Raw genomic sequence first — 16583 nt, forward strand, 5'->3', positions numbered from 1 at the left:
TACATGCCAGGAGTCATTTATTTTCCCCACCCCATCCCTTCTTTCGAAGCAGCCACTTGCCTTGCAGAGAACCTGCTGGGGGGTCTGACTCCAAACACTTCCCGCCCCCAAATCCAGCCCCCTCTCCTCCTGCCTTTCCTTGACTCACAATCCCCCCACTCAAGACCCATCCAGTCTCTCCCCTCTTCCCTCCCACCCACCCTGCAAATCTGGATCCCTCGTGAGGCCTCCACAATGCAGGGAAGGGGCTGCATCTCCCCCACACACACCCCAGCCTTCTGCAGAGAGGAAGGAGGAAAAAGGAGAGCCAGACGGAGCAACCCCCCCACTCCCAGGCTTTTCGGTGTTTGTGTGTGTGTGTGTTGGGGGGGGTGCTTTTCCTCTCCCAGATTGGGGCCAGCCTCTAACCTCTCTTGCATTTCCCTTCCCCCCCGCCACCTTTCCCACCCTCGAGTCCCCCCCAACCCATCCTCAGGATCCCCCTTGACCCACTCGGAAGGAGCTGCTGCTGCTTTTCCATGCGTCAGAACAACAAAGGCCGCGTCCCCACGCGCAGGCTCTAGGTAAGAAGGAAGTGGCCTCTCTAGGGTTTCAGACTCGCTGGCCTTCATTCCGGGGGGTGGGGCTGAGACAGCCAATCAAGGCGACCCTCCGCCCAAGCGTTGCCCCCTCGGTCGGGGATGCAAAGCACAGGCACAGCCCCCACGCACCCCCTTTTCTCTCTCTGCAAAGGCTGGGGGCCGTATTAAACCGGCCCAGGGGCCACAATTGGCCCCCGGGCCGGACTTTGGACAAGTCTGGCCTAGTGGGTCTGTGTACTGCACCAGCAGAAGGAGAACTGAGGGAAGGATGCTCCCCGCCCCTCCATCACATGTCCAAAAGGGCTGGAAGGACCGTTGCCGGAGGGGAGGGGGAGCAATCCTTGTTGCTGGGCTAAAAAGAAGCTTTCTAAGTGTGATGCGGCAGGCCTGCACAAGCGCAATTCCCATGTGAGCCTGCAAAGAGGACCACTCGATGAACAACAGTTACAGGTAAGCAACACTGTTTTCCCGCCTGAATGGCTACATTTTCTGGTGTAATTGCTAGTTAGCCAAATACTTGTAATTCCGTTATTCAATCATGTTTAAAAAACAGAAATAGAACAGGGTTCTCTCAGGTGATCTGGGCATGTGTTAGTGCCTTCTGTCTTAAGTTGAGGTGGCATAACCCAGCCTGGGCTTTACAGTCTTAGGCCAGGGAAGTAAATCTCAGCAGGATCATAAAGTTCTAACAACTTCTGTCAGTATTTACCCACTGGAAGAAGTGTATCTTGCACTTGAAAATGCATGCTGTTAAAAATAATTGTCCTTTAGTGTATTTCAGCATACTGGCACTTTATTTAGTGCAGCGAATTAACTTAATGTTGTCTGACTGTATGTACTAAACTAAACAGAAAAAAATGGAGCCAAAGTAAGCTATGAGCCAATTCACATGTTACTATGTGTCCCTATGTGCCTGTCATGAGTCCAGTATTGTTGACAATTTTATCGTAATGTTAAGACTGTTTTAATTTTTAAATGATTGTAAGCTGTTCTGAGCCCGACCTAGTCGGGAAGAGCAGCCTAAAAATCCAATAAACAAACAAATTAATGCTTGAAACTTAATTCTGAGGCATGCATAGGCAGGATTGGATTGCAACAGAAGGAAATGGGGAGAGTGGACATAAGCCTTCCTCCTGTGCCATTTTCCCCAATTAGCCCTGAGAAGTGGCTGTCTGTCCAGCTGGGAAAATTGGCACACATTGTTGGGACAAATTTCCCAGGGCCATTTCAGCTGGAGCAGGCTTTATGGTCCCTGCTTGTTGCGCAGCATGATGCCTGGGAATTAACTTCCAAGCACAGAATTCCCAGATAATGTCTGTCAATTGGATATATGGAAGTGGGGGACGGGACACAAGGATTTTCTCAACATAATTGCCCTTCATTTATTAAAGAACTAAATTTTGTAACCTCGTACAAACTTTGCTAAATAAACAAGTTGACCTATCTCTGGTATCAGTATAAAATTCAATGAAATGTAGAGTTACCAATATTCTCTGTATTTTAATAATAAACTCTCTACTGAATTTTCAGATGATTTCCCCTGTTGAATACATAAAAGTCTATCATTTTATATATCTGGCATCCTAAACAGTGTAACATCTTTCTAAGCCCATTTACTTCAATAGGGTGTAACTGTGTTTAGGAGGGCACTGCAAATCTCTCACACACATATTCAGTACATATGAAAGTTAAAAAGAGCCACTTTAGATTTGCTACTGGTGAATCTGTGAAATGATGCTTGTCTTGTGGAAGAAACCTGCAGCTGTTTAAACCTCCAGTCTTGTTCCCTGTAAATCCTGTTTGTCCCCTTCATTCTGCCTGCCAGAGCAGGCAATTCCCATACATTTTCAAGCGTGATCTTTGGAGCAGCATGTACAGGATAATGAATTCTGCACACAGTACCAAATTTTGCATATACACAAGGTGCTGGTGGTTGCCCACAGGCCCCACGTTGGGGACCCAGACAGACAGACAACCTTTATTCGGTATATAACCAGCAAAGTTACAAAAAGTCCCTAATCCTAATACACTGGTAAATCTAACCCGCCATCCAAATACAGTGGATGGAATACAAAACCCCACAGTAAAATTTAAAATTAATATAGGTATAAAATGCACATACAAAGCCCATCCAATCGCCTAGGTAACAACCTTTCATTTAAATCACCACTTTATCTTTACGAATTTTAATAGCTATAGCTAAAAATCTAGCACAATTCAATATGAACTCCGGGTTTATGTCAAATAGTAATTTCTGGCTTATTTCCACATCGGTAATACCATGCCATCGCTTCATTATTGGAGAAATAAGCTTCATAGAACCTACAAAGCAATAAAATATGTCCATTGACTCAATCTTCCCGGATTCACAGGGGCAAAACCGCTCTTCCAATGGTACCTTTTTGTACTGGCCTTCTGTTAAAGCTGAAGGGAAGGCATTACATCTTTCCATTGTATGTGCCCTACGGTGTGATGGAACCTCTAAAAGTGATAGATATAGTGCTGGGGCGGCTATATATTTTGTTCTCTGTTGAGCCCAGTATATAGAAACACTTGCAGTGTCATTCTGCCTTTCTATATCATGCAGCCTTTGTTTGACAATACCCCTGGCCCTTTCAATCAGCATCATCTGTAAGGACTCAAATGAAAACCCAAGTAGGGATAGCATATACACAAGAAAGATAGAGAAAACACACTGTTATTGTCATAAATACCACGGGTGTTTAAAGACATTAGGTTAGGCACCAAGATGACTTTTTGAAATAAACAGAAAAGAACGGCAGAAATGTTTGTACCTTTGCCTTAAGTATAAATATTTAGTACTCATTCTTAATTAAAAATAGACATGTAGTGTTAAAAGTAAGTATTTCTGTGTATCTTAATTTTGAAATATTTGTTTGAGATTATTGTTAAAATGCACTACTTTATTCAGGGAATGGCTGTATTTGCTGTCCCATGAAATGCTGAATCCATACTATGGACTGTTCCAATATTCACGTGATGACATCTATACCCTACAGATAAATCCAGATTCTGCTGTTAATCCGGTATGTAGAAGCACGGATGGCCTTTTTGGCCAGCAAGTTCCTTTTTGATCCTTTAATGGTGTAAAATCTGAGTGTCTTCAGTAATGCTGTACTTTCTATTTTGTTCTGATAAAATCTAAATACCACATTTCTCCCTTTGGTCTTGGAATGTCTAAAAAGAAATTGAATGCAAATTGTTGGATCAAGTGTTGGATAGAGGATATTCTTCAATTTACCTCATGTTCTTGTGTGCACAACCTTGTGATCTTCAGCTAACTGTTTATCTGATAAACTTTTTCATCACTGTCTGTTAGGAACTTCTTGGGTCCAGTTTTCCTGCAATACAGTTCATTGTGTTTTCTGGCCATAGGTCTCCCTAGACAAGTGTGAGAGCTTTCCCGTCTTTTTCTTGGTAGTAGTTGAAGGGGCTGGTGATTGGGAAGTTACTATTTTGCATAGCATGTAAGATGGTGGAAAGAGAACCAATGAAGGATGGGAAGAAGCCCTAAGTTGAATAAGCATCCAAAACCTGGAATGCTGTGGCTTCCTAGCAATAGCCACTGAGGAAATCTGTTGCTTAAAGCTACAGGTCCTCCTTTTATCATTTTTGGGTTTTTTAAACCCCCTAAGCTTTCCCCCCCCACACACACACATTTTTCTGCAAACCTTGGGGCCCTTTTCAGCTTTGTAGAAATAGCTGTCTTGCCCATACACAGCTCCAGTCACTGGATTTAAGAATCTTCAAATTTGGCTGACTTCACTATTAGTGTGTGTGTATACACACATACACAAGTGGGAGGCCCGCAAGATTCTCATCTCTCCCCCCCCCCGCCCCCACTGTGGCTCCAGGCCCCACTATCCACCTTAAGCGGTGCTCTCAGCTGCCGCAGTAAAGGAGGCCAGCAGCTGATCTGGGTTCAGATCTGCTCCCAGGCACCATCAATGTCATGGCTGGGCCTGGAGCCTTTCCTGGCATCCACTGCAGCCAGGCCCAGATCTACTTCCAGCGTCTGCTGCAGCCGGGTCTGGAGCCACTCCTGGCATCTGCTGCTGCTGCAGCTGGGCCCAGTGTCTGCCACTGCCAGGCCTGGATCCGCTTGCAGTGGCCGCCGCCACAGGGCCTAGAGTGGATGCCAGTGGTGGCCACTGCCAGGACAAAAGGTAAGAGCATTGTCTTCACATGCCTAGACAATGCTATTTTTTAAGTGGGGGGAATTTAAACCCCCATTGTATTATTTTTAAGTTTTCAGACTTTTCTGCAAACCTGGGGAGTACCTCAAGTTTGCAAAATAATCTGTATAGCTTTGGGGTGGTCCTTATCCATGGATTTAGGTGTCCGCAGATGGGGATCACACATTGCTATTAGATCTACAGATACCACTCACTCTACACACTATGTTTCAGTATGATGAAGAGTTACGTCTTGTTGCTGTGCTTTGAAGTACAGGAGGTAGGAAAACACATGAAAAAACTGACACCATCTGTCTTGCCCCGTGCAGCCTTATTTGCATAATGTTCCTGATTCCAATAATCCCTTTATATTGTATATATAATAGAGGTGACTAGCAATTTGGAACTAAGATGCGAAAGGGCACCCATGCTGCCTTTCTAGGGGAATGCTTACACAATATGTGATTCCAGAAAAAAGAACTTTTAACCTTTGAGGGGAAAACTTTAAAGTGGATCAGATAAATATGGTAACATCCCCAATTTCCCCCCCAGAGGTTTAAAGACACTATTGTTGCAAGAAGGTAAATCTATGTTTATTTAGAATGCTGGTTTCAGTTAGTGGATTGGAACATAATGTAAGTTGCGTCAGCACTGCCATTTTTTTCTTTCTCTCTCTCTCTCCTCTCTCTGTCTCCTGAATGCAGAGAATGGAGAGAGTGAGAAGAAAACAATGGGTATCTACAGTCAGCAATTAAAAAGTGGGACCCATGTTGCAGGTGGTGGTTAAAAGAGTGTTTCAAATATGAAAATACTGTTACTGAATTAAAACTTCCCTGTGCTGTTGTAGTTACAGCTGGTGAATGAAGGGAAGACAGGGAGATAAACGGCACTTAAATCTGTGGAAAGCAGGTGAATAAGGGAAATTAATGAACCCTCCTAAATTGCCAAGTTAGTTTGGAAGGTATTGCATTTTGTGGGGAACGGTTTGGTCGAGTCACAGTGACCCCATGCAAGAGATGAGCAGAGGTGGTTTGCCATTGCCTTCCTCCATAGAGCAAGCCCAGTCTCCCTTAGCGGTCTCCCATCCAAGTACTAACCATTGCCAACCCTGCTTAGCTTCCAAACTCTGATGAGCTCAGGCTAAGCTGGGCTATTTAGCCTGCTTTTAGAGGGAAAACCTGACTTTAAATATAAAGGGAAGCGTTCAAACTATAACTGGCTGGAAGAAAAGCTTCCGTGTGAGAGTAGCACTTTACACAATAGAAGTTAGATAAATGTGTAGGGTATATTTTTTCATCTTTCATCTTCAGTGCAGCTCCACATTGGGACTGCACACGTGCAGGCTGGCCACAAAATAGAAGTTTCTAGCTTCTGAAGAACCAAGGGGGTGCCCCTCCCATCCAGAGTGAGTGCACCTGTTTTTCCATCCAGACTGGCACATGCTCTGAAGGAGCCCCCACTTTCCCTCAGTTTCTTGCAGCTTCTGGGATAGGAGCTTCATTGCTTAGCCCTAACCTTTTCAAGCCATCATTGACCTTTAACTCAACTGATTCTCTGGTATTTCTCCAACCCCCCCCCCCCCAAAAAAAGAGTAAAGCTAACAGGAGTTAGAAGGAGTCTGGAGTACACCTTTGCCCAGTAATGGGGATTGTTCTTCCAAAGACTGTGGGTGAGGTAGCTTTGGCAGACCTACCCAGCCGAAAGGTTACTACCGATCAGCCTTCTTTGAGTGAATTTCTTTCCCCCCTCGTCCCCGCTGTATTACGGTCCAGTACAAAATGCCTTTGAAGGCCTTATTCAAGAAGTGCACACAGTGCAGCACGAAAATTATACACAGTGACAAGCACAATCTCTGTCTTGTGCCTGGGGGACTCTCACAACATTCCTGTTTGTAAAATCTGTCAGCAGTATACTTCCAAAGCTACAGGAGTGACAGGGCCTTCAGACTAAAAGCTGCACTTTGGGAGAGAGTCTTACCTCTCCAAATGCCACTAAGTCGTCTTCAGGCTCTGAGCCACAGCAAAAGTCCTCCTCCGCTTATAGAATCATAGAATCATAGAGTTGGAAGGAACCACCAGGGTCATCTAGTCCAACCCCCTGCACAATGCAGGAAATTCCGAACTACCTCCCCCCCACAACCCCAGTGACCCATACTTCATGCCCAGAAGATGGCCAAGGTGCCCTCCCTCTCTGTAAGGTCTGAGTTCACCTGTTGAATCCCAATCACCAAACGTCCAGACAGGGTATTCTAAGAAGTTGTTTTATTTGGAAAGCATAAAGTGAGTAGCAGGAACTTACAGGGAAAGGTACGAGGACTCTACTGGGGGGAATACAAGCAGGTTGAAACATATACAGAAAACCAAAGGCACAGTTGGAAACCAGGCTGAGCCTGGTTCCCATGGTAGATTACAGTTATCACGCAAACGGAGAGTAAGCAGTCATAACAAACTTCTGAGAAACAGAACCTTGAAGGCCAGCTGCGCTCCCAGGCCTGGAGCTCACATTCTGCCCCCCCCTAAGGCCCCTCCTCCCCTTTTCGTTCGATGGGGCGGGTTTATCCGGATACGAGGCATGGAACTGACGTAGTAGGCGAGGGGTGGAGATATGATGATGCTTAACCCATTCGTCATGGGCGGGGCTGAAATGCTTCCAACGGACTAGGTACTCCAGCCCCCCCCCCCGATGGATATGGGAGTCAAGAATCTTGGAAACTTCACAGTGTTCCTCCCCCCCCCCCCCACCATTTCGGGAACCTCTGGGGGATTTTCTGGGTGCCACTGAGGTGCTGGCACGTACTGTTTCAGTAAACTGACATGAAACACTGAATGGATTCTCTTTAACGTTTTAGGCAGTTGCAACTCCACCATTACCTCGTTAATGATTCGAGAAATGGGAAAAAGCCTGATGTACTTCTCACTTAGCTTTCTAGAGGGCTGCAGAGACCGCAGATTCTTGATGGAGAGATAAACCAGATCACCCACCCTGAATGTCCAACCAGGGGCCCGATACTTGTCAAACTGGGCTTTATACTGCCTCTTGGCCCGTTCTAGGTTTTTGGTTAACCAAGGCCATGTAGACTGTATGGTTTGAATCCAGTCCGATATCTCCGCGCGCCCCCTCCTCCCCCGACACATCCACCTGACCTACAGGTCCAAATTCTTTGCCGTGCACAATGCGGAAGGGGCTGAAACCTGTGGATTGATGAACAGAATTATTATATGCGTACTCTGCAAAAGCTAATAGGTCAACCCAATCATCTTGGTGATAATTCACATAACAACGGAGATAACATTCTAGTACAGCATTAACTCTTTCGGTTTGTCCATCCGTTTGGGGGTGGAACGCACTTGACAACCCTTGTTCCACTCCAACTAATTTGAGGAACGCTTTCCAAAATTTGGCTACGAATACCGAACCGCGGTCGGAAATTATCTTGCGTGGGAACGAATGATATTTGAAAACGTATTACAAACAAGTGAGCCAGTCTTTGAGCCGAGGGCATGCCAGCGCAAGGGATTAGATGCAGCTGTTTGGGAAAAAGGTCAGTAATCACCCATAGTACAGTTTTCCCCCGGCTTAACGGCAGATCAGTCATGAAATCCATGGCAATGACTTCCCATGGCCCCTAAGGCACTTCTAAAGGTTTTAGTAGCCCTGTGGGCTTGCCGGTAGGACGTTTCGCGGTGGTGCATATTGGACAGCTGCGGATGAAGGAGTCCAGGTCTGAACGCATACCCGCCCACCAGAACTGACGACGGAGCAAATGCAATGTTTTAACGAAACCAAAGTGTCCAGCGGTTTTTGCTCCATGAGCAAGTCTTAACACTTCCGCCCGTAAAGCTTTAGGCACGTACAATTTAGTGTCTTTCATTTCCCCCCGTTGCTCAAGACCAGAAGGTAGGGCATTGTTATTCATCTCTGCTTGGCATTCGCGGATCAAAGCGCCACGGAAGGCACTGTGCAGTCCTCCCGGGACGACAGGTTCACTCCCTGCTGGGGGCTGAGCTGGAGTGTTACCACTAGCATCTCTGAGCGACGGCAGGGGAACAGGAGGTGTAGCCCCCTCAGTGGGCGGAGAGGAGTTACGGTCTGGGTTTGCCGCACTTGAGCGCGCTTTTGAACTGCTAGGGTGGGTAGGATACCTCTTTGCTCTGGAGTAAACAGGGATTCGGTGGGGCGTTCCACCTTCATTGGGTATTGAGGGAGCCGGGAAAGAGCGTCAGCTAAGAGGTTTTCCCTGCCCGGAATGTGTTTGATCACAAAACGAAATCGAGAAAAGAAGTCCACCCATCTAACTTGTTTTGCGGTGAGTTTGTGAGTCCCGGTTAAGGCCTCAAGGTTCTTGTGATCCGTCCAAACCTGGAAGGGAGTTTCAGAACCTTCAAGAAAGTGTCTCCAGACTGTCAAAGCGTGTTTCACCGCTGCTGCTTTTTCCCAAATGGGCCAATTAAGCTGAGCTTGGGAAAACGTTTTTGAGAAATAGGCACATGGGTATAATTGGCCGTCCTGACCCTCTTGCAAAAGAGCCCCTCCCATGGCAACTTCAGAAGCGTCTACTTGGACAATGAAAGGGTGGTCACAATCCGGATGCTTCAGCACCAGTTTGGTTGTAAACAAACGTTTCAAAGTCTCAAAGGCTACCTGACATTCCGGGGTCCAGTCTGTGTTTGCGGAAGGCTGGGTAGCAGCAACCCCCTTCCCTTAGTTTTTAGGAGATCAGTAATTGGAAGTATCACCTGTGCAAAATTGCTGAGGAAATTCCGGTAAAAGTTAGCGAAACCGAGAAATCTTTGCACCTCTTTGCTAGTAGTTGGCGGCTCCCAATTCACCACCGCCTGTACTTTGTCCGGGTCCATGGTTAACTCTTAATGTGAAATCCTGTAGCCCAGAAACGTTAGTTCTTTTTTATGGAACTCACATTTGGAAACCTTAGCAAAGAGGTGGTTTTCTCTGAGACGTTGCAAAACCTCTTTGACCAAAGTAACGTGCTCATCCATGATTTGGGAGTAAATGAGAATGTCATCTAAGTAAACCACCACTCCTTTAAACAAGTCATGAAGGATTTCATTAATCATTTGCATGAAACCCCCCGGAGCTCCTTTCAAACATCCCAAAGCAACTAGAAAAGGCAGTTAATGGCTCATCCCCCTCTCGAATACGAATGCGATAATACGCTTCCACCAGGTCCAGCCATGAAGGAGCTAGAAAAGATTTTGAAGTGTAAGGATGTGACTCTGACCACCAAGACTAGATTAATTCATGCCATTATATTCCCTATTACTATGTATGGGTGTGAAAGCTGGACAATGAAGAAAGCTGATAGGAAGAAAATAGATTCCTTTGAAATGTGGTGTTGGAGGAGAGTGTTGCGGATTCCGTGGACTGCCAAAAAAACAAATCAGTGGGTTATAGATCAAATCAAGCCTGAACTGACCCTAGAAGCTAAAATGACTAAACTGAGGCTGTCGTATTTTGGTCACGTCATGAGACAACAAGAGTCACTGGAAAAGACCGTCATGATAGGAAAAGTTGAGGGCAGCAGGAAAAGAGGAAGACCCAACAAGAGATGGATTGACTCAATAAAGGAAGCCACAGCCTTCAATTTGCAAGAGCTGAGCAAGGCTGTCAAAGATAGGACATTTTGGAGGACTTTCATTCATAGGGTCGCCATGAGTCGGAAGCGACTTGACGGCACTTAACACACACACACAGGTCCAGTTTAGTGAAAATGCGCCCTTCTTTTAGTTGGCTTAAGAGGTCCGGGATGAGTGGGATGGGGTAGGCATTGGTTTGGGTGACCGCATTTAGTTTGTGAAAGTCTATACAGAGTCGCAAGTCACCTGTCTTTTTACGCACAAAGAAGGCAGGAGCGCAGTGGGAAGCCGTGGAAGGGCGGATAAAGCCCCGTGCCAGATTCTTGTCAATAAAGTCTTTCAGTACCATTTTTTCCTTAGGATTCATATGATAAATCTTACTCTTTGTTAGCTTCTCCCCCACCACCACCTCAATAGCACAGTCCGTCTCGTGGTGGGGGGGGGGGTAGAACGTCACACTCTTTAACATCAAAAATGTCAGCAAAGTCCAGATACTCGGGGTAATTGGGAGATGTTGGACACCCCCCTGACCTCTGCCGTCGAGGCAGGAACCTTGACTGCCACCTCCCTTCGGTGACGTTCGCATTGCGGCTGGGCAAACTCAATTGTTTTTGCTACCCAGTCAATAGTGGGACCGTTCCCACATAGCCAGTTTGCCCCCAAGACTACTGCAAACCGAATGCCTGGTGCAATGGTAAAGTGTATTTGCTCCCAGTGATCCCCCACTCCCATGGCAACTCCGCTTGTCCGTCGGTTAACCAGCCCCCCCCCTTAAAGCCACTACCATCCATCTGGGCGAATCGAATGGGTTGGGGTAGGGTGACGGCTTTCACTTTTAAAGACTTGAAGGTGTCCTCATTAAAGTGCGGGCGCACCCAGAGTCTACTAAGGCTTTAATAGTTATTTGGTGGGGGGGCTTGTAATGCTGCAAAATGATGTCAAGATACATCGTGTCCTCCACATCTCTTACCATTAATGGAGGGTTTTTTTTGTATGGGTACAAGGGTCTGTGGTGGTCGTTCAGTTGACTGGTCACCCGTTGGGACCAGGTTCAGGGCCGAAACCTCTTGGGTTACCTTTTCGTCCGAGGAGTCTGCGTTGTCCTCGTTTGGGTCGGCAGCATTTATAATCCGAGACATGGAGGGGTCAAATGATGAGACGGCGAGGTCCAAGGCAGGAGACCTCGCAGGAACCTTGCGTCCGCTGGCGGCTTTCCGACGGTTGCTTCCTCCCTTGCATTCCGGACTCTCCTGGCGGGGGCTCAAGTTTGGCCGTTCGGCGAAATGGCCCACAACGCCACAGATGAGGCAGGTGCCGCTCTGGATCCATTGGACTCGCTCAGTCACAGGAGCCACCATCCTCCGCGGCGGCTGTGTGGGCATCTTTGAGGTTGCCCGCTCCGGTCACGGCTCCACTCCCTTAGCTCTCTGTCTGGAAAGGGAGAGGTTTTGCCGCCGGCATTCCACCTCTTCCACGAGCAGAAACCATTCTTCGAGAGCACTTCAGAATGCAATCCTCAGAAGCACTACCCGGGAGGCCTCGCTCCAGTCCATGATTCTATTAGCGAGCCATTGGAACTCGCTGGCATACTCTCTGACCGACTTAGTGCCTTGGCGCAGTTGAAGAATGGCAGCCTTAGCCTTTTTTTTATAATATTTTTTTATTTCCTTATAGAGTTCCATACATTTAATTAACATTGTCATTTAATCCCTTCTAAACCTTTGTTTTGATCTACAATATATAATACTACTACATAAATCTACTCTGACTTCCCCTCTTTCCTCTTCTATCACTAACTTATCTCAGTAATCCTCTTTGCAATTATCTTTTAATTCATTATAAAACATTCTGCAATTATTATAAAATACTTAATTTCCTCATTCATTTAATTTTACAATATAACTATTGTTAACAATTGAATTAGACTAAATCATAACATTTAACATTTTTCATAATAAGTTCATTATTACAGTATAAAATCCATACCTCCCACTCCTTCACAAATTCATCATTGTCTTTTTGATTTATTAACGCAGTCAGTTTCGCCATTTCTGCTAGTTCAAACATTTTATTTATCCAGTCAGTTTTGTCCGGTATCTCGGACATTTTCCATTTAGCTGCATAGACCATTCTTGCAGCTGTGGTGGCATAAAGTAAAAAAGTTCTTTGTGTTAAAATATGTTCTGGTATAATGCTTAACAGCATCATCTCTGAAGTTTTAGGGATATTTGGTTGTAAAATTAATCTTAGTTCATTGTAAATCATATCCCAGTTTTTTTTTTTTGCTTTGTCGCAAAGCCACCAAACATGATGAGAAGAACCAACTTTTTCCTGGCATTTCCAACAATTTGGTGACATAGTACTGTACATTTTGGATAATTTTTTTGGTGTCAAATACCATCTGTAGATCATCTTGTAAATATTCTCCTTTATTGACTGGGAAAGAACCTTTTTCATATCTCTTGACCAAAGTCTTTCCCAACAGTTCAATGAGATGTTATGACTAATTGTCTGTGCCCAAGTTATCATCATAGGCTTGATTCTTTCTTGTTCTGTATTTATTAACAACAAAAGCTTATACATCTTTGAAATTAAATGGTCAGAATTATCCAACAATGCCTGTTGTAAAATTGATTTTTCTTTTTAAAAATCCCATTTTCATATCTTGTTTATATACAGACTTTATTTGATGATATTGAAACCAACTTAGATAGTCTGTAACATCTTCATGATCTTTTAAGGCACATTCATTCCCTTCCCATTTTAAAAGGTCTTGATGTCGTAAAGTTAATATTTCTTGTGAGGTGTCTTGGTCTCTAACAGATGTTTATATCTCAGCCAAGTTTTTATCAAGGATGATCTAATAATATGATGTTGAAAAGCCATGTGTATTTTAAGTTTGTCATACCACAAATATCCATGCCACCCAAATCTGTTATCAAAGTCTTCCAAATCTAATAAACGTGCATTCTTCAATATTATCCAATCTTTTAGCCATACCAAAGCTGAAGCTTCCGCATAAAGTTTAAAATTTGGGAGGGCAAAACCTCCTCTCTCTTTTGTGTCTACTAGATATTTATACGCAATTCTTGGGTTTTTTCCTTGCCAAATAAAATTCAACAAGTCCTTCCTCCATGTGTCGAAATATTTTGTTTGCGTGATTATTGGCAAGTTCTGAAACAAAAGCAACAACCTTGGTAAAACATTAATTTGTGTTACTGCAATACGACCCAGTAAAGAAATATTTTTATTTGACCACAATACCATATCTTTTTTAACTACTTCCCAAAGTTTGGTATAATTGTTTGTCAATAAGTCTTTACTTTTGTTTGTAATCCAAACTCCCAGATACTGTACTTTATTTGTTTTCTCCCAGTTTGAAATACTCATAAAATCCTTTTGTTCTTCTTTGGAAAGATTCTTAAATAGTATCTGAGTCTTATCTTGATTTATCTTAAATCCTGAAACTTCACTGTATTGTTTCAATATAAGCATCAAGTTATTTATAGATTGATTTGGGTCATCCAGAATAAACAAGTCATCTGCAAAAGCTCTTAATTTATACTCATGTTTGTTTACTTTTAGACCGCGAATTGCCTCCATATCACGTAGTTTACTACAGAGAGTTTCCAGGGTCAAAATAAATAACGAAGGAGAAAGTGGACAACCTTGTCTAGTTCCTTTTTGTATCTCACAATTAGCTGATATCGATTCATTTACTAATATTTTAGCTTTTTGCACATTATAAATGGCATCAATCCCTGTTCGAAATTTAGTTCCAAAGTTCATCTTTTCCAAGACCTTTTTCATGAACTCCCATGAAACCATATCGAAAGCTTTCTCAGCATCCAAAAAAATGAGAGCCACTTTATGTTGTATATTTTGTTCATAATATTCTATCACATCCAATAATGTCGTCCTTTATCTGCCTTCCAGGTACAAAACCCGCTTGATCTTCATGTATCAAGGTTGTTATAAGTTGCTTTAATCGATTTGATAATATTGAGGCATATATTTTATAGTCCACATTTAATAAAGATATTGGCCTATAATTAGTTACTCTCTGGATCTTTTCCAACTTTGTGAATAAGTGATATGAAAGCATGCGACCACATCTCAGGAGCTTGACCCGTTTGTAGTATTGAATTGCATACCTTCAAAAAAGGATTCTTTAAGTCTTCTTTAAATAGTTTAAAAAACATGGCTGTAATACCATCTGGGCCAGGTGTTTTATCTGTCTTTTGTCTAGATATTGCTTCTTCTAGTTCCGTTGTTGTAATTGAAGCGTCAATCACGTCTCGTTGTTCGGAGGTTAACTTGTTGATATTTACCGTACTTAAAAAAATTTCCATTTTCTTCCCAGAAATCAGATCTTTTTGGTACAATTTAGTATAAAATAGTTCAAATTCTTTCTGTATATCTGTTGTGGTATAAACCAGTCCTTTTGCTGTCTGTATTTTATCTATTATCTTCTTTTGCCTGGAATCCCTCAGTTGACTGGCAAGAAGTTTACTTGGTCGATTTGCATGTTCAAAATATCTCTGCTTCACATATTTCCAATGTTTATTCATTTCTTCCATAACTACTAAATTAAGGTGATGTTTCACTGTCTTTGTTTTCTGAATTATTTCTGATCTTTTATCATCATTTTGTTCTGAGACAAGTTGCTGTTCTAAGTTTTGCAATTCCCAAAGTATTTCATTTGTTTGTTGTAGCTGTTTTTTCTTCCATGCAGTATTTTTCTATATCATAAATCCTCTCAAAACAGCTTTGAAGGCGTCCCAAACTATATTCAGACTGGTCTCTTCTTTCATATTAATCTCAAAAGAGTCCTTTAGTAGCCTGTGTATTTCTTTTTTAATATTATCATCTCGCAAAAGTCTATCATTTAGTCTCCACCGAAATGCTTGTCTGTTATTCCATTCAAAAGAAACCGGATTGTGATCAGAAAAAGTCCTAGGAAGTATTTGTACCTTACGAAGTTGCGTGAATATTGATTTACTTGCCCATATCATATCAATCCGAGAGTGTGAGTTATGTCTTGCGGAATAAAACGTATATTCTTTCGCTGTTGTATTAATTGTTCTCCAAATGTCTTGTATTTTAAATTCCTCTGCAAGTTGAAAAAGGCAAAGAGCCTTCTTTATCATCTTTGGCCTTTGATTTTTTATCTATCGCACAATCTATAACTCCATTAAAGTCACCCAAAAGCAATATTTGTTCTTGCGCATGCTGTTGTAAAATTTCATGCAATTGTTGGTAAAATTGGGCTTTACCTTCATTTGGTGCATAGATCCCTACCACCAATGTTTTTTGGCGTAATACTTTGAGTCTTATCATCAAAATTCTGCCCTCTTCATCTTTATATACAAATTCAGGCACTAAAGAGGGATGTGCATAGATAACTAGTCCTTTAGTCTTTGTGTTTGATGAGGCAATAAAAGTTTGCCCTAAAGAATTTCTTTGTAGGTATTTCTTGTCTTTTCTTGCAATATGTGTTTCCCTCAAGCAAATCAGAGAATATCTTTGTTGTTGTAAAAATTTAAAAATCCGTCCTCTTTTCACTTTTTCATTTAGTCCATTCACATACCACGAAATAACTTTAGCCATGTTGTCAGAGTTAGATTTTAAAGTCCACCTACAGCACCTTTTGAAGATTCCTCTTCTTCTTGACTAGAATTGTGCTGTTGTTCCGATGTAGATCCTACAAGTTCTTTTTTGTACTTTCTCACAAATTTCCCAACATCTTCTTTAGTTGTTATGGTAAATGTCACTTCTTTATAGGTAAAAGTTAGTCCTTGTGGCAACAACCACCTATATTTGATTCCACTCTTTCTCAGAGTTGATGTAAAATCCTTGAACAATGCCCGTTTTGTTATTAAGTGTCTTGGGATGTCCTTTAAAAGGATTAATGGGTTACCTTCCAAAATTATTGGATCTTTGTAGTGATGTTGCATCATCATATCTTTCATTCTGATATCATAAAAGGATATCATCACACCTCTTGCTTTTGCTTTTTAAATTCGGAGGCAAGGGCATCCTGTAAATTCTATTCACAACATTAGAGCATACTGAGCTTTAGCTTTCCTAACACTCTCCCTACAAGCACTAGTTATTTGTTTATATTCATTGATTGGTTCCATTGGTTCTTAGCATCAAGCTGCAGTCCAGGCCACCATATGTATGATCGGTTACAAGTGCTGACCAGCAGT

At 43.0% G+C, this 16583-nt stretch overlaps 1 protein-coding gene across 1 annotated transcript in view; it reads left to right on the forward strand.

Moving 5' to 3' along the window:
- Positions 1–16583, forward strand: part of SMURF2 (SMAD specific E3 ubiquitin protein ligase 2) — a 141231-nt gene that overhangs the window by 109815 nt on the left and 14833 nt on the right. Inside the window, exon 13 of the mRNA XM_056851890.1 lies at positions 3514–3628. Within this exon, the coding sequence (XP_056707868.1) occupies positions 3514–3628 (115 nt within the window). The remainder of the gene's footprint in view (positions 1–3513; positions 3629–16583) is intronic.

This window comes from Euleptes europaea, chromosome 1 (genome assembly GCF_029931775.1).
Source record: "Euleptes europaea isolate rEulEur1 chromosome 1, rEulEur1.hap1, whole genome shotgun sequence".
Classification (NCBI taxonomy): domain Eukaryota; kingdom Metazoa; phylum Chordata; class Lepidosauria; order Squamata; family Sphaerodactylidae; genus Euleptes; species Euleptes europaea.